The sequence below is a fragment of the Bos javanicus genome, chromosome 5 (assembly GCF_032452875.1).
Source record: "Bos javanicus breed banteng chromosome 5, ARS-OSU_banteng_1.0, whole genome shotgun sequence".
In the NCBI taxonomy this organism is placed as follows: Eukaryota; Metazoa; Chordata; class Mammalia; order Artiodactyla; family Bovidae; genus Bos; species Bos javanicus.
In genome coordinates this window covers 86859778-86882650 of record NC_083872.1, presented here as the reverse complement: position 1 = coordinate 86882650, position 22873 = coordinate 86859778, and the positions used below count along the sequence as shown (strand labels likewise).

The following is a 22873-nucleotide window of genomic DNA, read 5'->3' as shown; positions in this document are numbered from 1 at the left end:
AAGTAAATCATTTAAAATTTTTAAAAATGACGAAAACCAAAGACTGTTAAAAATATAGGTCATTCTGTTAAGACAACATACTATTATAAGGGACAGAGAGAAAATAAGAACTCTGGTATATTCTCTTTCAAATGAGAGAGAAGAAACAGTAAAAACAGAACGCATGGGGGCAAAAGTAGTTTACCACCATTCATATTTCTAAATATCAGACTCATTTTGGTACATTTTGGATCAAAATCATTGCAAATATATTACCTTTTATTTCACCAAAGTTCCCTGATCCCATTGCAAGAAGCTTGTCTTTCCAGTCTTTTGAGAGTAGCTTTTCAATACTGGGGGTTTCTGAGTAAAGGAAAAAAAGAAAGGTAGGCAAATCAACATGACTATCTTTCTAATGTAGTTCATTAAAAGTCTATCTGCTAAAAATAAGGCCACCCTTACACCGCCCCCAGTTCATAATGACTTCATCAACACACTGATAACAGGGGAGGAAAAAAAAGAATGTGTTTTGTCACCTGCTGTTTCAAAATCATTAGCTTTTTCCTCTTGTGGAACAAAGCCTAACTAATTCTTTATGACAATGGGTACATATAAACCTGCAATTCATTGTTTTTCAATTTAGTGAACAAATTCCTGCTATAATGGATGCTTGTCAATTTCAGGGTGTTAGTCTGCAGTCAAAAAATAATTATGTTGATAAAATGCAGAGTAAAAAAAAAAGGCAAAGAATTAGCTCTTAAATCTGCTACATGTAATTATATCCCTCTGTGTGTTTACAATTACAACCACTTTATAATATGTGTTTAACATCGTGTGGTGGTAAGCACACTGTGGAAAGATTTGCCAGTATCGCGAACATATAAAAATAAGTTGGTATAAAAGAAGCTTTACAAACACTGCAAAATCTAGAGATGGGAGTAATGCCCGTAATGGAAACTTACTTGCTTATTTCAGATTTGTGTCATACTCTTTTAAAATGCCCTGTGTTAAGACAGGACACGGAGGTTTTAGAGAGCAGAGTTATGCTGTAGTTTGATCCTTGTTTCTTTATGTTACATGGTTTTGATCTCCTTTTGTGTTGAATTTTAATGTATAAGTAAACATAAATGCTAATAAAACACCCAAACATTAAACTCAGTTCCAAATAATGTAATTGTATATTCTTGTCAGCATTTAGATGGGTACACAATTACAATGGCTTTCAATCCCGCGATTAGCACTGCATTCAGTTAGAAAATGGTGTGTACTAAAAGATAAGTGTCCCAGTATGCTCCATCTAAATAACAATACCCACACTTATTATCTAGATCGAAGACACACACTGCCATTCTCCACATTGGTGTTTATGTGTATTTGTGTTTGTTCAGACATTTGTTTACCCCCTACTAAGAGCATAAAGGGAGTACATGTTAACTTATCAAAGGGACCGTCTGGCCTAGAGACCATAAGATTATTAGAAACGGGTTAATTTTCCCCACAATAAAATGCATTTTTAAAGCGTCTCCTTGGTTAATGCTTTCTCCTATTCTCAGGCCCTCATCTTAAAGACAACAGCTATCAGAGTCAAGAAGCCTGTGTAGAGTTTTCAATGAAGTGAGGTGTAATTTTCCTTGGAAAAACTGTGACATGAATCCTTCTTTTTCACATGCCAAAAACTTGGGGGAAATAAACTGCTGAAATATCTGAATAAGTACTTCTTCAAAAGGCTTGTATATATAGTGTGTGCACACACACACAACTACTGTATGCACATTTCCGTGGAATGTGTGAACTGTATTTTTCCCTTTGTAACAAAATATACCTCTTCTTTTGCTGCACTTAATGGAAAAGGATGCTAAAGATTCTACTTTTTCTTAAAATATCCCTATTTGTTGACCATGTTGTTTTGAAGATGATAATGGTAATTCTGAGTAATAAAATGCATTAAATCTCTTCTTACTGTAATCAATATTTCTGTTCACTAAGGCTTTAAAAGTAACTTTAAAACACTTCTACAGGGATTTTCAATGTTTCTACATTCCCAGTAAACACTTTGTGAGTGAAATCATTTTTAAAACCTTATCAGAGTAGGTCAAACAAACACCACTGTTTTCTTTTTACCAGCACCCTACAAAAATTCTTGAGTAGCATGTAAACAGGGCACAGCCAATACGGTCTTTGCAATAGAGTACTGTCAGTCACTAAAAGCTAACAAACCTTTGCAAAGCAGGAATGCAGCAATAGAAATTCATTGTGTACTAACAATAGGCCCCTGAACCTCCAGCACCAAAAGCAGACCATTTTACTTTTAAGGCTATTGTCTGCAAAGTCCATGACAAAGCTTTTCCCCTGCAGCTAGACAAAATATTCACTGTAGTGTGCTCATAAAGAAACAGAAGTCTTCTGTCTAAGTTGCAGAGTTAAAGAAACAGCCGCCAGATTTCTGAAACCTGCAGAACATTCCTGGCCTCTTTATTAACTTGCATGAAGATAGAAGGCTTGCATACAAAGCCACTTTTTTCCCCAAGTACCTGACTTTTAACATACACTAGAGAAAAATGAATAACTTCTTTAAGACCAAGTAATTCGAAAGATGTAAGATCAGAAATATATCTAACTCAGGGTTGTTGTGCCTTCAGATGAATAAAGACAATAATACTTGGAATTTGGATGAGGTATATTTTTTAAAACGCAGATTCAATAAACATGTATTGACCATCCTGTGTGCAGGAACTATGCTAGATGCTTTTACTAGCATTGTCTTCATTTAATCAAAGCAAACACCTGAAGATTCAGATTACGTTATTATATCTATCTTCCAGTTCTTTAAAAAAAAAAAAAAACCAAAGGACTAATATGTAGTGGGCAGAGCTGAGTCTTGGCCTAAGGTTTGGTTTTGTTTTGTTTTCTCTACAGATTTCTAAGTCTCTTGTTGTCAATGAAATGATAATGATAGCTACTATTTTGAGGTTAAGTGCTAAATAGTGCATCATGTCCTTTACAATAGGTATCTCAAGCTTCTCGTAATAATCTCCTGAATTATATATTGGTACATCTGTTTCACCACTGAGAAACAAATGCTTTGAGAAAGATCGTGACTTGATCAATATGGAGCTAATTTCAACTTATTGGACCCCAAAGCCTTTGCTCCTTCCAATACATGCACATCACTGCATTTTACCTGCAAAACAGTCATGGATAGACAAACTCTTGTTATTAACTTCAGTGGATGGATGAAGTAAACATTTGAAAGGATAAATTGAATATCCCAGGGTAATATGTTCCTATGGGCAGCATGAAGAGATAAAATGCCAAGATTCCTTAGAGCTTTCATTATGTTCAGGATGTAGTGCCACTATATGACTTTGAACTTTGGAGTTCTAGATAATTTAAAGAGAACCTAAGATGATGTTCTTGCCTGGAGAATCCCAGGGACAGAGGAGCCTGGTAGGAGGCCGTCTATGGGGTCACACAGAGTCGGACACGACTGAAGCGACTTAGCAGCAGTAGCAGCATGATGATTTAACTTTCACTTTCACTTATGACCATACAGCAGATATATGCTTTGAAATGAAAATGTATTCACATAGTGGAAGGACTATTGGGCTATATGTGAAGCAATCTGGGTTCTCACCAGGACTCTGACACTGTGTAGCTCGGGGAGGAACTAAAGCATATCTTTTCAACCATTTCACCCCTCTATTTGAATTAATCTAAAACAAAGAGCTTTAAGCAAATCCATGTTTGGTATTCTACAACTGCTACTGTTCCAATTTATTTCCACTAGTAGTTCATGAAGAAATGTTAAGAAATGATCTCACAATAATGATCACAATAAATGGACATGTACCAGTGACTGAATTTCTCTGAAAAGAGTAAAGATCCCACAGAATACAAATGATCAGAACTGCGAAAGACCAAATGGCAAAATCTCAATATTTATAATACACCTATTCATTAATATGTGAATATGATTAAAGTAAAATCTGACACAGCTATGTAACGGCTGCTTCAGTGCTTATGGAGTCAAAGAGAGAGTAGTTATCTATTAAATATTCAATTTTCTAAACATTTTCTAAAATGCGATTTTGAAAAAATATACACACTTAGGATTGTATTTTATACAATTGAGTATGGCATGTTTCTGGACATATAGTTATTTCCAAATGTTTAAATTCTGTACTAGCCATTGCTTTCATCTTAAGATGCATCATAGTTTTATTTTAAATGCTTTAAAGAGTCTCCTGAGATGTACTTCTCCCAGGCATCAGAGTATCATGATTACCGTCAACATTAAAGCTAGGTGTTCTTTATTACAACAAGCATGATGGATAATATTAGTTATTATTATTTGCATGGCATTTCAGCTTATAGAATGCTGTCAGATACAATAATTTGTCAATGGTGTATATTATTATTATATCCATTTTGCAGATGAGAAAACCAAGGCTCAGAAAGAAAACCAAGACCCGGCATCACCTAGCCAGAAAGTAGAACAGATGGAATACAAAACCATGGCCTCTTAATTTAAGAATCCCCCTTTTTTAGGTGAAGCATAAAGATGTATATATATTTTAAAGAAAAAATAAAATATATATTAAGAAAGAAGCTAAAAGATAAATTAGAGAGAACTGAAAGCTCTCCTTATCAGTCAACCTATTACTAGTAAGATGACTATAACTGGGTTACTTTTGTCTTTTTCTACCATCAGGACAGAATGTTATGATTTGGTAAGTTTGCTTGCCTTTCCCTTCTCACCCTTGCCTCTTTTGCTCACATATGCTTCTTCACATCAATGCCTATGGCAATCCCCAGCAGTGAATGGCCCCCCTAACCGTGCCAGCCATTGTTACAACAGCATCCTGCCTCTTTAGGCCTGTTCATTCCCTATAACTCTCACTCCTTTTTCCCTTCAGTGCCAAACACTCTTAAGACTGACTCCCTCATCTGGAACAATGAGACCCAGAGACTCATGCCAACATATTGTAATTCTCCAACAAGCTCCCAGTGCCAAGAATTAAACCACATTCGCTCCAGTGCAGTAGCTTTACACACAAGCTCAGGTTTTTGCTTTGTGTTTATGTAGGTTTTTTTCCCTTAATCTCCCTTGAGCTGCAGTGGCAGAGCTCATTGAAAAATCAAACAAGCAAAAAATATGTATGGTTAATATGTGATTTTTCAAAAAGTCCCAGGAGTTAGGTCATACCAAATCTACCACTGTTTATACTTTCATTTTGTGGCTTCAACTAAGCTGTGTTATTTCTGACATGTGATAGGTGAACATTTAGGGATGAAAGCTATCTTTTGGAAGGAACAACAATAGGGCTGAAAGTCAAAAATATACTAATATCTCCTTCAAAGTCAAGAAGTAAAAGCATATGTAGATTTTCATGTCATGGATTCAGCATTTTAAACCTGGAAGGATCTTTAGATAACATTTAGATAAACATTCCACAAAAGTAATTTACTAAAATATATATTGGACATAAATGGAACATAAATTTCTTGGCTACAAGTGAAACTAAAACAAATAAGCATTCCATTGTCATGTAAATCTAATTAATATTAAGCAAATTTACATTTCTTTTCTATAAGATGTAGATCATTTTATGTGCTAACAGACTGTGGATCTTTAAGTGAGTTATGGGTTACATTTGCTGTTGTGTTTAGTCCCTACATCATGTCCAACTCTTTGTGACCCCATATAGCCTGCCAGGCTCCTCTGTCCATGGGATTTCCCAGGTAAGAACAATGGAGTGGGTTGCTATTCCCTTTTCCACGGGATCTTCCTGACCCAGGGTTTGAACCCATGTCTCCTGCATTGGCAGGAGCCACCAGGGAAGCCCATGGATTATGCAGTATTATTTAAATATTTGACCAAGGAAACTAGTATTGGGAGATGACCGTTTTGCTCAAGTTGGGTAATAACTAGTCTAGGCCAAGCACTTCATTTTACAGACTGAAAATATAAATGAAGGTTAAATATTGCCTAATTTCATAAATCTAATTAATAATTAAGGCAGAACTTGAAGTCCAACTCGTAGTTTGGTGTTCTTTTCCATATACCAAACATCACAACATGCTTTTTAATAAAGAGTGAAACTTTTCACAATGAAATATTAGTCCGGTTTTATTCACCTCATCTAGTTTTAGACAATAATTAGATGATAGGTGGTCTGGGTGGTGACCCTCTGTTAGTATTCAGTTAGTCAGTTCACTGACTCCGTCGTGTCGGACTCTTGCGATCCCATGAATTGCAGCACGCCAGGCCTCCCTGTCCATCACCAACTCCCAGAGTCTACTCAAACTCATCCAACCATCTCATCCTCTGCTGTCCCCTTCTCCTCCTGGCCTCAAACTTTCCCAGCATCAGGATCTTTTCAAATGACTCAGCTTTTCGCATCAGGTGGCCAAACTATTGGAGTTTCAGCTTCAACATCAGTCCTTCCAGTGAACATCCAGGACTGATCTCCTTCAGGATGGACTGGTTGGATCTCCTTGCAGTCCAAGGGACTCTCAAAAGTCTTCTCCAACACCACAGTTCAAAAGCATCAATTCTTCAGCGCTCAGCTTTCTTTACAGTCCAACTGTCACATCCATACATGACCACTGGAAAACCATAGGCTTGATTAGACAGACCTTTGTTGGCAAAGTAATGTCTCTGCTTTTTAATATGCTATCTAGATTGGTCATAACTTTTCTTCCAAGGAGTAAGCGTCTTTTAAGTTCATGGCTGCGGTCCCCATCTGCCGTGATTTTGGAGCCCCCCAAAATAAAGTCTGACACTGTTTCCACTGTTTCCCATGAAGTGATGGGACCAGATGCCATGATCTTAGTTTTCTGAATGTTGAGCTTTAAGCCAACTTTTTCACACTCCTCTTTCACCTTCATCAGGAGGCTTTTTAGTTCCTCTTCACTTTCTGCCATAAGGGTGATGTCATCTGCATATCTGAGGTTATTGCTATTTCTCCCAGCAATCTTGATTCCAGCTTGTGCTTCTTCCAGCCCAGCGTTTCTCATGATGTACTCTGCATATAAGTTAAATTAGTAGGGTGACAATATACAGCCTTGATGTACTCGTTTTCCTATTTGGAACCAGTCTGTTGTTCCATGTCCAATTGTAACTGCTGCTTCCTGATCTGCATATGGGTTTCTCAGGTACTGTTAATTCAGTACTCTCCCCTCAGAAGTTTTCACTTGATGGCCTCCATTAAACTAAAGAAAATATCAATTAGTATATTTGGCTAACTATATTTTTCTTTAAAAAGCTATGTATAATTTAGTATCTTGCTATTTAGCTATTCAGTTACTGATAAGATTATTTCTGAGGGGAAGATTGTGCTGAATCTGGATATCACATACCAGAACGAGTTCAATTTATGCTGATAATAGCTGCATGTCTAGATAACATCTGGGGCCAAATATTAAACAATGTAATGGAAGTAATATAAAAACTTCTACATTATCTGGAAAGTATCTGTTCACTGAAGACCAGAAGGGCTTGTAACAGTCCCATTAGCCAAGTGCTACAGCTAGTCTGCTACTGGAAATGTCAAGTTCTTCTAGGAAATGTTAAAAAAATAACACACCACAACACACAACAGAAACACATCTGAAATTCCAAAGCACTAGGATTTCAATAAGCCTCCTTTTATATATAATCGTCCTGAAGTGAATTAAGCTCTAGAAATACTTTACTCATAGTAGTGCCAAAATATTTCTTTGTTTCCACTTGAAATTTAATAAGAGCTTGGTTAGGAGAAAAAAAAAATCTTTGGCCTGCTGACTCAAGTTTTGAAATTTTAATGTACAATCAGCTTTTCTGAATATTGAAATATCTAAATCATTACCACAGGCCTAACTTTCCTCAGTGTACAGGCTAAAAGTATTAAAACACTTGTTCAATTATGCATAACTTTATACCACATTTTAGAAAAACATTTTTCATCACAGGATTAAATACACCATAATCAATAAAATATAATTACTATACATCAATAAACTTGGTTTTCTTCTTCAAAAGATGACTCTATATTTCCTACACAAAATATCCTTTAAGAGACAGTCTTACGAAACTCTCCTAGTTTTATCCATTCCGTCACTTGGAAAGTAAGCGCATTTCTTTGCGTAGACTAAAACATTCTGCTTTTTTCTTGTTTTAAATATTAGACCCCAGCAAAAAATAACATAAGTACTTTGTGGGCAGCATTTCAAAAAGGAACCTCAAAGAGTTTTTCGTCATGTACAAAATCTCTCTTATGTTTTGTTACAAAATGTAAAAAAAGAAAAAAAAAGTCATATGACATGACTCCATCACTTACTATGACTAATTTTGTGATATTTGGCAAGTAATTTAAGCATTTCGTGCTTCAATTTACTCACCTATAAAAGGGGATAATAACTATTCTTATACTATTGTCAAAAGAATTAAATAACTTATGTAAAGCATGGAAGACAATGCTGGGTTCACAGTAACACTTAAAAAGGCTGACCAACATTACAACTACAACTTAGCATACAACATCTCAAGAGAAATACATCAATAACCAAATGAAATACATATATACATGCATCAATTTACCCATCATTAAAACTATCCAGAGATCAAACGCTACATCAAACAGTTATAGTTTTATTTATTTTTTCAATAGTTCTATGTATTTTATGAATTTGATCATTACTATTAGTTTCATTGATTTATCTGCCATTCCAATGAATTTCTCAGTTGGTTCATGTCAAAAAAAGATGACAAAGAAAGAGATATACTAGAAAGAGGGACAAAGTAGGAAGAAGGACAAAAATAGTTGTCACTTCCATTAGGTTAATGTACAACTTATCCCCCGAAAGCACAGAAATACAAAAATATTTTTTGACCATTGTCTTTCTAACTTTCCAAAGGTTCCATTAGGTCCTCAACAATGGCTCAAGCTTTTAAGCCAGTGCTGTTGACAAGTGAAAGGGAACAACAAATAGCTTTGTAGTTCTCTTCTCCCAGGGTCACTCAGCCAGCAGTAATAGTTATTATTTTTATTTATTAGCACTGTAGCCCTGTTCTCCAGCATAGCCAATTCACCCCAACCTCCAAGACAGGAAAAGCATTTTTACTTTTAATAAAAATGGGAGTGTGCAGCACTCCTGTGTCAGGCTCTTTGGGTAAAGTGCACATCTAATGAATATTGTCCATCTGTATCCAAATAATTTATAATATCAGCAGAGTGTGGGTGGTGAAATGTGAATTAAGTTCTAACCATTAGGCACAATTAGAGGGGGTAAGAGTGGAAGGTAGGAGGAAGTAGCAGGGTTACTAAGGCAGGAGGGATAGAACAGGAGAGCAAAGGTAACGAGAGAAAATTGGGAGGAAGGTGGTCATGATGGCATCAATTAACAGTCAATTATAACAGTTAAAATATTCCTCATAAAAGATTTTCAAGACTATTTCATACAGCAATAACCAACTTTCTCAGAGACCAACTGTAATGTACCTGTTTTTTCCATCTATTTTATTTGAAATAGTACCATTTCAACTCTCTCTCTCTCTCTCTATATATATATATATATATGATAGAAGAAGAAAAATAGAAGACAGACAAGCCATAAGAACTCAATTATAGTAAAAGGTATATAAGAATGTGGCATACTTAAAAGTCTTAACTTCAGGAGACAAATTTATAAACAAACAGGAAACGTTTGATTGCTTAACCATATCACAGTTGAGTAAAGAAGCATAGTTCTAAGCAAATTCTAAATGCCTACTGGTATATTTTCAGAATTACCTAAATATGTGTTTGAATTATAAATGAAGCAATTACCCTACTCTTAGAGTGTGTTCGGATAACCATCCATTCAATTAGATATCTAGACCATGTTGAAGACAAAAATTAATGATCATATTTGAAGAATTTTGTCACTGTTGTTTATAAATGGGAAGGTGAGTGGTAGAGATGATAAAGGAGATCCGAAAAGCACAGAAATAGAAATTCACTTAACATACGTTAGAGTAAGAATTCCAATACTTTAAAAATATGACAGAATGTTTTACCACTGGAAGTGAGAATTAAAGCACATAGAGCCTGATGCTAAACCACTACACATCCTGAATCTTCTCTATCACAACATATGTGAAAACAAATCGCAGTCTCAGCTTGCCAGATGCCTGAAAAGATATGAACAATAAAAACTGACACGATTCATATGATAAATCAGAGACTGTGATACGCAGGTAGTTGAACAGTTGAGCCGAAAAGCTACTTATAATTCAAATTATATTTTTATGTTCTAATACATAGCATCAGATTTTAAAATTAAGGAAGAAAATCCTCTGATTTGCTTAAAATTATATATCTAAATTTGCACATAGCCTTCGCAACCAAAGTCGTCCATCTGGCTCAACAACTTGTTATATTTGGTCTCTCATAACCTTTCATGGATTTTGGATTGTGTCATTTTTAGAGTAATTTTAGATGAGAAAATACAATAGTTTTATTTGCAAAATGACATTTAATGTTCCACAAGCTTAGATACAATCTAATCAGCAATGAAACTTAAAGTTGTGTGTTAGGTATGACTTGCTGTGAACCAACAAAATGCAGAATGGCAAAAAAAAAAAAAAAAAAGTATAAAAAAAAACATTTTCATTTAAGAAGAAACAAGTAAAAGAAGACAAAAATTTTAAAAAAAGTCTGGAAAAATAGCAAAAGGCATAGTTTGGCTTTCATTTTTCTTACATTACCAGAAATGTAGCCATTCTCAATGTTAAAAGCAGTGGGTATAAAGTTAGTCAAGTACAGTGTGTTTGTATATTCTTTTAATTTCTGGAATTAATGAATGCACAAAACTATTGTCTTTGCTTTTAGTGGCATGATATACTGAGTTATTAGACTATTTTTTAAAATATATGGATACTTTTACATTTTCATTATTTGCACAATTTACACGTACATGAAGACGTGCACGTGCGCGCACATACACACACACACACACACACACACACACTCGAGCAGGAGGCCTCTTATCTAACAGTTATCATTAAGCCACAATTGTTACACTGTGATACTAAGACATGGCCTCTGAACTTCAAGAAACTCACAATCTCTTATAATATACCACGCACTGTTTAGATGTATAGACCAATAGTGATCAGATGCTAAACCTGGGACTCAAAATGCCACAGAGTCACTGAGTTGCTCTCCTTCTGTTTAATTTACTGCAGTCAATGTAAATAGAAAAATGCCTTACTTGAATCATTATATTAATAAGTAGTAAATAAATGTGCTGGTAGATTTTTATTCCCAAATGTTACTATTGCAGCATTGCCATAGATTTCTAGTTTTATGTGTAGCAATTAATTGAACTTGCTATAAAATAGTCTATGCGGCAATAATTTCCAGAAGTGGGATCAGTTTGTCATCTTGTCTGTAATTAGGAATATGATATGAACTAAATCATGCCAGGAATGCAACAGTAAACTAAAAGGTAAGAATATAAGAACAGCAGGGCGGGTTGATTCAACAAATAGTGTGTACCAGGTATTTTTCCAGGTATGCTGGATACTAACAAGAGGAAAACAAATGTAGACCCTATCCACCTAGAGTCCTTAATCATGGGGAAGCTTCTTTAAGATGTGAAACTCCAGGCCACTGGCAGGTCTGGCTCTAAGGTCTTAGCTGAGTCCCAGGAGTCCATAATTTTCCCGGACCTGAGTTAATTTTCTGATGAGTAAACACTCTTCAGGGTATAATAATATGTATAAAAATATTCCATTAAATCTTTAGAAACTTGAAAACTTTTTCAGGTGAAGAAGAAAAAGTATAATCTATAGAACTCTTTTTTGAAAGGTAAAAAAAATCATTTAGTATCACCAAAATGTCATTTGAGTGATAATTTAAATGTTATTAACTAAAACCATTCAAATATATTCCAACCCTTTTCTATGTTACAAATCAAAGAAATATAGCATCTCAAAGGAAAAACAAACTTATAGTAAAATGCAATAATGAACTACCAGGAACTGATATACATTTTATTTATTAAAAAGGGGGTAATTAAGAAGAATTATTAGTGTAGCATTGTGAAGAAAAGTTTTGTTTAAAAATCTTTAATAAGGGACCACGAACCACATTACTACATGTTATAAATACATATCTATTCTTTCATATACTGTACTACACACATAATATAAGCGGTAAAGAAAGACAGGAACTTCTGTGGTGTCAGTCAAATGACAAGCACAGCCCTTTGGAATGGTTGAGAACTGAGTGGGGTAGGCTTAAAGAAGAGGGTGGAATGATGTTCAAGTAATTTGGTAAATGAGAGAAGAATGAATGGGATAATATTTATTACTAATTTTAAAAAACGGCAGGACAAGTCACAAATCCTTGAAATGGTGTCAATGGTAGAAAATATAATCTATACTTTGAATGTAATTAACATGGATTTCTACAGCACCACAGTATTTTGCCTGCTTATTCTTTCTACATCCTTAAAAACACCAATCAGTAACATCTATAGGTCATGTCTTACATCTAATAACTGAGAGAAGAACATTCTCACATAAACTTTTGAAAGAATAATGACATATGCAGGGAGAGAGAGAAGAAGAGAAATGAGAGAGTGTGCCATTAAACAATCCTCTTTCTCCTGTGCTCACCTATCTGGAAGTCATCATTGAACTTAACTCTCATATATGTAATAAATGGTAGACAGAAATGCATATCACCTGAATCTTTATCTTTCATATACATGTATTTAGTCAAATTAGTATAGAATATTTATATATAATTTCAACTCATTTATTTCATTAGAAATGTATTTGAGGAGAAAAACTGGGTGGTGGGGGGTAAAAGGGCACAAAGACTGTCCACCATACTATGACGTGTATCTCATGCTTTCCTAATGAGTTACTGATCTAAAAGAATTAAAAAAAAATACTGAAAAGTTGATTTAAAACAGCCTAGAGATTTTGGTGAAGTACAATGAAACATCAGTAGTTTAAAAACTAAGATATAGGTCAAAATTTTATCACAAAAGGATGGATGAATCCAGGAAAATGACAGACGATCCAATTTTCTGACCTGGGGGTCAGAGAGCAAGCTTTTATAAACTTGGGAATGGTCTCTCAAAAGCCACAAAGTTCTGTGTTCCACATGTCAGAAATTTGAAAGTGTTTATACCTCTGAGAATTTTCCCTGAGGGAATTGAAACCCCCCAGGAACCTGCTATCTCAGTTCTCACAAAAAGGTGCAGAGTATGTTTAAGCCCCACAGGGTCTCTGTTGTTGGACATCAGATCTTCTATCCAAAGAGAACACTGGGACGAATACTGAAGAAGGTTTCAAAAAGCCTTTACTGCCCTCAACTATTTGGAAAAATCTAGTAACTATTCTAAGAAGATGACTCAGATAAAACATTGTTAAAATTAGGCTAAATTAGAAATGCGTATCTAATCCTCAAAAATTAAACTGTTCCAATGAAAGGAATCAAGAAATTCACTTAAATTTCAAGCATTCCAAAAAAGTCCTTCCAAGTGTGGTAGCTGCTTATAATTTTATTTGCAGAAAGCAAATAATTTATTGCAATAAATTTAATAAACTAAACTTTAAAGTCACTGCAATAAATTTGTAAGCATCCAAATAAATCTTTATTACTAGACAGGGGCACATTATCTCCTTAAAATACATGGTTGTGGAATTAAAAAAAATAAAAGAAAGTGTTCTTTTTCTAAAGCAAGAAAACACGTCTTTGTCCCGCAGCAGCTACTAAAGAACAAGAGAGAAATTACTTTGTTTAATTAGGGGATTACATTATTTATAAGAATACTTCCAAAATGTATGAAGTATATTAAAGTGGATATATAATCTAATAGCTCTCCTATTATACACTAGGTATCAAATCATTTTAGTCCGTAGTTCTATATGTAGAACTTGGCTTATTTACTTCCCTCCCTTTTCTTCTCAGCAGATTGTTCAGCTTATAGTGCAGCACCCTCAAAATGATAAAGCAGCCAAAAGCCAAACCTCAAAACACGTGGTTATGTGCCAAATAAAGCTGTATAAAGACTAAAAACCAACACCTTAAAAAATACTTGATTTACGTTTAATTGAAACTCGTGTTTTCATACATATTTCAGCCTTTCTGTTTTTGTTATGACACATAAAGTGCCTAAAAAATAATGATCAGTGAGGGTTTCACAGCATGGAGGGGAAAAAAAAAATCATAGGGAAAAAAAAAAGTTTATTCCACACTATTTGAATTCATTTAGGTAGTTCTCTATGGGGCTGCTACCAAATCCTTTAAGCCCACCAGCCTCTTACCTACATTAAATTAATGAGGCATCTCAAGCATTCATACTTCGCCAGCAGCTCTAGGCTCTCCAGTTGGACACCTACAATTTACTAAATTACAAACAGTGACCTAGGGGAGACATCTGTTTGTTATATACAATATTGTATTATAAACTAGAAAAATATTGGGGAGATTAAGATGATAAGATATACGTTGAATTGTATTTTCTGAGGTTAATAGGGGCCGGTCTACAATTCTGTGATCTTCTCTTTACCAATACAGGTTTCTATTTTCCCATCAGGAAGTAAGGGCCTCCACAGATTAACATTATGAAATACAATACTTATGAACAATCCAATACTTAGAGGTCTGTATTATGCCATGATACTCACTACCTCCATACAATACTTTTATTAAGCTGCAAATACATTAAGCTTGATTATAATCAATTTTTTTTTTTTTTATAATACCACCTTCTTACTAATGCTTATAACACTTGGCTCCCAGGGATGTACTTATAATGAGATGGCCGGGTGTATTTTCCATTAAAGGCCACCACTGGAGTTTCTATAGTGCTTTTTCTCATATATTTCAAGTTAAACGTGCCCTTTATTTTTATGTTTGCTTCACAATAGCCAGTCCCTTTTCAATGATTAATTTTCTATTCAAAAACAATTTGCTTCTCTTTCCTTTGTTCTGTCACGGTTTCAGAACAACCTCTTTTCTTTTCCCTTGTCCATGGCAGAAACTCACCTCTGAACACCCACCCCCTCAGACCACCACCTTCTGGTCTCTAAACTCTTTTTAGTGACACACCGTCCAAAATATTTAGGAGCTCTCTCCCCAGCAGGGGTTACTCAATTAACAAAAACAAAGCTCTGAATGATCAAGGCTATAACTGAGCCAAGAAGTACTGTAGCCATTTATATTATATGACCTCAGCAGTCTCTTGATTGAATTGCAACCCTGCATTAAATCAAACACTATGTGTTGTGTGTGTGATTTTCTAAATGCTTGGGTGTGTGAGGTGGAAACAGGAGGGTGAAGGGGGGTGGCAAAGAGATGATAAATACTCTGAGAAAAAAATTCTCCAATCCCAGTGTACTTGGGTTTTCGTTTTTAACATGCTCTCTGCTTTGTTTTCGAACTTAGATGCATTTTGTAAAAATCCTCTGAACTGGTATTCCAAAGCATGTTTAAACAACAGAAATAATGGAAGCATAATTGATTGCAGCTGGGAACTGTCACCCCTATCAGTAAACAGCACCTAACTGGCAAATGCTACAAGCTTGTAACAGATTCCTTTATGAATTGGGCACTGTATGAAGACTGGGCATTCCTTGTACCACATACTCAAATCAAAATCTTCACTGATTTATTTCTAAAATTTTACTAGACTAGAAACAGTAAATGGTTAGTCTGTTGGCCTCTCACCAAAGTGTTTGGGAAGCAAAGGTGGGGTGCTTATTTCCTAAAGTTAAATACATTAACAGATTTATAAACATGCTGTGTCTTTCAGCATGGAAAGAGATAGTCAGTTAAAAAAAAAAACTCTTCTCAGTATCTACACGTTCATAGGAGAAAGGAGGAAAAGTAAAAATATCTTATTTAGAAACCAATTTTGTGAATCAAATTACTATACATTTTCCCACATATATTCTAATCAGAGACTATCAAGGTTCAATTCTTATCAAGAAGCAGGCTTTTATATCACTCTTTTTATTTATTTACTTAACTCAAACTTTCCCCAAAAAGGATCAACAACAGAAGAGAACGAAAAAGAAAGAAGGGAAAACTAACTCCACATTAACTTGCTAAGAGAAAAGCTACAGTAAGTCTCTTTTCCTATTTTCTTATATTTGTGTAGCTGTTAGACATTTTGCAAAGGAGGGGAGTACCAGCCAGCCTTTCACAACAAAAGACCCACTGTCACTGAGCCAGTCCCAGACATGGTGGAAACCAGCCCACAGGAAAAGGCCTGGCTCCAATGTTAGGCCCCGGCCGAGTACAGTCACTATATTCACTCAAATTGGCAACAGGTCTCAGTGTTCCTGGCTTTGAGCTGTGAACAAGGGTCGGGATTGAATAACCAATTATACAACCGCTGACTGAGTTTATCCAAGGTTTGCAAACTGCTATAATAGCCCAGTATTCAACCAACTGTTTTATCCTTTTCCAGATATAGTGTCATATCTCCCCTTGTGCTCCATTTACATGTCACTTTATTACACACATCCATTAAAAAGGTTAATACCGTGTCACACTCAATGCCTAAATGTTGCCATACAGGAGTTCTGCGGCTCTCTGGGGCATTTCATATAGACACCTTTCTCTGTCTTTCACTTTCTCTCTGCAAGCTAAACCAAGTTTCTGTCAAGACTACAGAACAGTGGATGAAAGAACAGTAGCCAAATGTCAACAGTTTCAAAAATACTCCTTATACTAATAGGCTGTTTTAACCCACCTTGGTATATTAAAAATGTGAAAATTCTGAACTTTGGCAGTTCATACCAGCACCCAAATTTGAGGTGCACGTATAAATTTATCCAACCATGTGCCTCCCCCTTCGCCAAAATGGACATTTTTCTCAAAGTTCAAGAAGATCTACAATTTTTTTTCCAGCATTTTTGCATGCCTGCCTTTATACACAGTGGTTGCGATGGAAATAAAAAATAGAAACAGAATTTTCAAGTACTTTTCCTAAATATCTACAGACCTGGAATTCCTGAATGAGTATCTTCAACTCAATAAACAGAATAAAAGAAACAGCAGGAATAACAAGTAGTTAGGAAGGAGTGAGCAATTTTTTTTTTTGATGCCTCCATCTTTGGCCTTCTATTTTTACTCTAAGCTGGTATAAACTGGTGTAATACACAGTGTAATATTATTTCTCCATTGAGGTTTTTATCTTTAAAATCAACAATACAGATTCCTTTTATAAATATGTGATTTATAAATATTGGATTATATAAAAACATCAGTATTTAATAGCAAAACTGGTTAAAAATAAGAATTAGTGATATTATGCAAAATCTTCACATCTTCAACTATTTAGAGATTTTTTAAAAATCTGTAATTAAAGAAAGAAATTTATGTCTAACTCACAATGAATACTTTTTATATAATCGTAGATTGTAATGATAATAGCTAACAACTATTAATTGAGAGCTTAAGTGGTGTTAATTTTTAAATGCTTTACATATATTATTTTAATTCTGGCAAAAATCTATGTGGAACTGTGTATTAAGAGCTGAGATTTTGTAGCCAGGGTCCTCTTCCTTCATTTATAAGCTTAAACATCTTGTAAAGTTACTTAACCCCCTGCCCCTCAGTATCAGTAAAATAAATATAAATATAACATATCTACCATATGGGGCTATTGAAAGTATTAAATTACTTTCTCTAAGTGTCTCAATATGGTATTTTTAGGTGCTTGTCATCATTGCTCTCAGTATCCCCCATCCCCATCATCATTTCCATCTTTATAAGTGATTTACAGTTCAAATAACCAACTTTCAAGCAGCTCAGTGAGTGACAGAGTTCATAACCATCTTTTATGTCTTAAAGAAAATCAGTATATGCAAGAATTCTCATGTTTGGGTGGCTTATCAATAATAACATCAATCTTCATTTAAAGAGCATCTTCTGTGTTTAGCTGTTTTCCAAGCTAAAGTAGCAGAAAGGCAATTCTCATAAACAGGGTTAATCTTATTTTTGCAACTCATAAGTGTGATATGAACATTCAACATTCTAAACTCTACCACGGCTTCCTTTTTAAATCATTATTAATTCTAGCTAAAAGTTTTAAGCATGCCTATTTTGATTATTTTATATTTAAAAGCATAAATACTTATAATTTCTTGACCTTTATCTGCAACCAGAAATAATTTGATCACCAAATCCATTGACAATGTGTATAGAAAGGATGGGTCTATTTAGAATATCAAAACTGTAAGCTGTAATTTAACTATTTTGTGTAACTCTTTCACTGTCACCAGGACATTCAGTAAGTCAGAGCTTGGTACCGATCACTGAAAAAGGAAAAAAAAAAAAAGTGAGTTTTTACCTGTTGGCAGGTTTTAGAGATACAAAGTTGTCAGCCAGGAAAGTCAATATAAAACCTTAATATCATTATAAAACATTAAGATGTTAATAACAATCAAGATGAATAAGGCTAATATTTGTAGGTAGCTGAAAAAATCAGTTTCATTACTAGTGCGTGAGTGATAAAGAATCCACCTGCCAATGTAGGAAACTCAGGTTCGATTCTTAGGTAGGGAAAATCCCCTGGAGAAGGAAATGGAACCCACTCCAGTATTCTTGCCTGGGAAATCCCACGGACAGAGTAGTCTGGCGGGCTACAGCGCATGGGGTTGCAAAAGAGCCGGACACAACTTAGGGACTAAACACCACCACCAATGCAGTACGGGGAGAAGAAAACTGGAGTCAGAGCTAGGTTTGCTGGTTCTGTTCTTCATTAACAAGTGGTTTCGAGCAAGGTATTTAATTAGTTTCAGTTTGCTCATTTTTAAGAGTGAAGTTGGCATGCCTGCTTGCCTTATAGGGAGTAGCTAGAGAGACCGTGAGACACCACTACAGTGTCTAAACTGCATTAAGTGCTTAATAGAAGATGGCTGCTATCAGCATCTGCCTCATCCTCATCAACCCCATCATCATCTGAGTCCTCTTCTACTGCCATTGTGAATAAACCTGCAACTGGAGAAATTTTTTTTAAGCAGAATTCTAGAACTAATGACTCCACGTAGGAACTTGGGTGTGTAAATGTATATTCTCTAAAGCAAACTGATACCCTATAGCTGGACAATGGTAAGAAAGAGGGCAAAAAATAAATTCCAGTCTTACAAATATTTTGTCTATAATCATAAATGAAATTAGCTTGAATATTTATCTAATGAGTTTCAAAGTTTGGAGTAATGTGAAAGACTGGCACTGAAAAATAATATTTTTATTTCCTTTCTTTTCTCCAAAAATTAAAAATGGCATATCATTAATATTTTGGTTACTATTATAATTATACCATGATAGTATCAACATGGCAAAGAGAAGAAATAAAGGGAGATGAGAAAGTCTTCACATTATATTACCCTAAGGAAAAGAATAACTGTGTGTTGAGAAGTCCTCTATTTTTAATGAGACTTATTCTTTAGGTCATTTTCTCTGAAGAAAAAAAAATATTGCTGGAATATTACACCAGCCAACCACAGAAAATGTGAAGAAAGTAATACTATACAATCTATACAGCAAAATACTGAATTATTGAAATCATTTTCTGGGATACCTCTATAATCTGAATACATGACATTATAGCAAGATTTTCCCCAGTGATGCTCTTTTAAAATATGCAAAACACAGCTACCTATCTCTTTTTGTACATATGCTAACCAGAATTAACCTTATGAGACTCAGCTTTTGTAAAAGCTAGGATGAACTTACATAACATTGATAACAATTACAAGAACAGAGTGATAACTTTGAAGCCTTAAATCAAACAAATGCTCTTAGTATCAAGAGTATCTCCCATTTTAGAGCCACATTAGGCATTGCTCTCTCTTCTCTATTTCGGTTATCATAACAATGAAATATTTAATATTCACTGAGTGTTTAACATGTACCACACAGGTAGTTTATGCAATTATCTCATTTAATTCTTAAAATATCTTAAGAGGTAAGTACTATTATTATAGTCTGTTTTACAGAGGAAACTGAGCTTGGGAAAGTTAAGTCATTTCTTAAGGACACATACCTAGCAAGGAATTCAAACTTATACTTCAAGGTTTGCTCTCTTATCTAGTAACCATGTTGACTCACCAACCCTACTAACAATGACACTGCAAACAGAATTGAGTGTGAAGTCAAGTGGGCCTTAGGAAGCCTTACTACAAAGCCAGTGGAGGTGATGAAATTGCAGTTGAGTTATTTCAAATCCTAAAATATGATGCTATTAAAGTGTTGCCCACAGTATGTCAGCAAATTGAGAAAACTCAGCAGTGACCACAGGACTGGAAAAGGTCAGTTTTCATTCCAATTCCAAAGATGTGAATACCAAAGAATATTCAAACTACTGTACAACTGTGTTCATTTCACATGCTAGCAAGATTATGCTCAAAATCATTCAAGCTAGGCTTCTGTAGTACATGAACCATGAACTTCCAAGGGAATTCCAGAAAAACATCTACTTCTGCTTCATTGACTACACTGAAGTCTTTGACTGTGTGGATAACAAGAAACTGTGGGAAATTCTTGAAAAGATAGGAATACCAGACCACCCTACCTACCTCCTGAGAAATCTATATGCAGGTCAAGAAGCAACCATTAGAACCAGGCATGGAACAATGGACTTGTTCCAAATTGGGAAAGGTGTACATCAAGGCTGTGTATTGTCACCCTGCTCATTTAACTTATATGCAGAGAACATCATGTGAAATGCTGGGCTGGATGAAGCACAAGCTGGAATCAAGATCGTCAGAAGAAATATTAACAACCTCAGATATGCAGATGATACCGTGTATCACCATGTACATGCCATTCTAATGGCAGAAAGTAAAGAGGTACTAAAGAGCCTCTTGATGAGGGTAAAAGAGGAGAGAGAAAAAAGCTGGCTTAAAACTCAACATTCAAAAAACTAAGATCATGGCATCCAGTCCCATCACTTCATGGAAAATAGATGGGGAAAGTGGAAACAGTAACAGACTTTATTTTCCTGGGCTCCAAAATCACTGCAGATGGTGACTGAAGCCATGAAATTAAAAGACGCTTGCTTCTTGAAAGCTTTGACAAATCTAAACATTCTCTTAAAAAGCTGAGACATCACTTTGCCGATAAAAGTCCGTATAGTCAAAGCTATGGTTTTTCTGGTGGTCATGTACAGATGTGAGAGTTGGACCATAAAGGCTAGGTGCCTAAGAATTGATGCCTTCCAACTGCGGTTCTGGAGAAGACTCTTGAGAGTCCTTTGGACTGCAAGGAAATCAAACCAGTCCCTCCTAAAGGAAATCAGTCCTGAATATTCATTGGAAGGATTGATGCTGAAGCTCCAATACTTTGGCCACCTGATCTAAAGAGCCTTTTCACTGGAAAGATCTTTTCATTGGAAAAGATCCTAAAGCTGGGAAAGACTGAGGGCAGGAGATGAAATGGGTAACAGGGGATGAGATGGTTAGATAGCATTACCAACTCAATGGACATTAGTTTGAGCAAATTCAGGGAGTTAGAGGAGGACAGGGAACCCTGGTGTGCTGCAGTCCATGACATCACAAAGAGTTGGACATGATTTAGTGACTGAACAACAACAACAACAATGCAATACCACTTGGAGCACAGATGGTAATGACTTTTGAATTCTCAAGGATATCCCTGATTACTTGGAGGCTTAGAATAACATCCAGATCTCTTACCAGGGGCTACAAGGTTCTATAAGCTTTTGTTGTTCAGTTGCTCAGGCATGTCCAACTCTTCACGTCCCCATGGACTGCAGCACTCCAGGCTTCCCTGTCCTTCACCATCTCCCAGAGTTTGCTCAAACTCATGTCCATTGAGTCAGTGATACCATCAAACCATCTCGTCCTATGTTGTCTCTTTCTACTCCTGCCTTTAATCTTTCCCAGCATCAGGGTCTTTTTCAGTGAGTGAGCTCTTTGCATCAGGTGGCCAAAGTTGGAGCTTCAGCTTCAGCATCAGTCCTTCCAATGAATATTCAGGGCTGATTTTCTTTAGGATTGACTGGATGGATCTCCTTGCAGTCCAAGGGACTCTCAAGAGTCTTCTCCTATACCACAGTTCAAAAGCATCAATTCTTTGGTGCTCAGCCTTTTTTACTGTCCAGCTTTCACATTCATACATGACTCCTGGAAAAACCATAGCTTTGACTTATATGGACCTTTCTGTAGGGAAAGTGATGTCTTTCCTTTTTAATATGCTGTCTAGGTTTGTCATGACTTTTCTTCCAAGGAGCAAGCGTCTTTTAATTTCACGGCTGCAGTCACTGTCCACAGTGATTCATTTATTTCTCTGGAGGCATTTTCTACTACTCTTCCTACCATGCACTAGCCACCATGGCCATCTTTATACTTCAACTAGCCAAGTTCAGTCTCACTCATGTGTGGCTCAACTATCTGTTCACTACTTTTTTTTTGGATAATCCTCTCCAAAAACTTCACATAACAGACAGCTTCTCTTATTAATTAACATCTTAACTCTTTCTCACCTATTCAGAAAGGCCTTTTTACATGCCATCTAAATCTATATAACCCTATTATCTTTTAGTCAATTTCCACCCAATGTTCTTTATTTTTTATAGCATTTATCTCTAATGGAAATAATTCAATCTCCCTTCCCACTAAAATATAAACTATAGGAGAACTGAGGACTAAGCTCTCTCACTCACTATGTACTTCTGTTTCCTACATGGAAGCCTGGCATATATTAGTCACACGTGAAAGTAACTGTCGAATGGATAAATGAGTATAGGAATTTCTGCCAGATTCTTAGAGATCTTCTTTGCTTTAAGATGACTCAAGTTTACGTATGATTTGGAAGTTATTGCCCCGTGGGAAGACCATTTTTCAAGTTACTGATAATTAAGGCATAAAATGATA

The 22873-nt window shown here is 35.5% G+C and overlaps 1 protein-coding gene across 14 annotated transcripts in view; it reads right to left on the bottom strand.

The window, feature by feature from the left end:
- SOX5 (SRY-box transcription factor 5) overlaps window positions 1–22873 on the bottom strand; it is a 1175689-nt gene that overhangs the window by 263902 nt on the left and 888914 nt on the right. For 13 of the 14 annotated variants that reach the window (XM_061417626.1, XM_061417628.1, XM_061417625.1 and 10 more), the window contains one exon: window positions 256–342. The exons of the other annotated variant lie outside the window; for it this stretch is intronic. In XM_061417626.1, the coding sequence (XP_061273610.1) occupies window positions 256–342 (87 nt within the window). The remainder of the gene's footprint in view (window positions 1–255; window positions 343–22873) is intronic. 14 annotated transcript variants of the gene reach the window in all.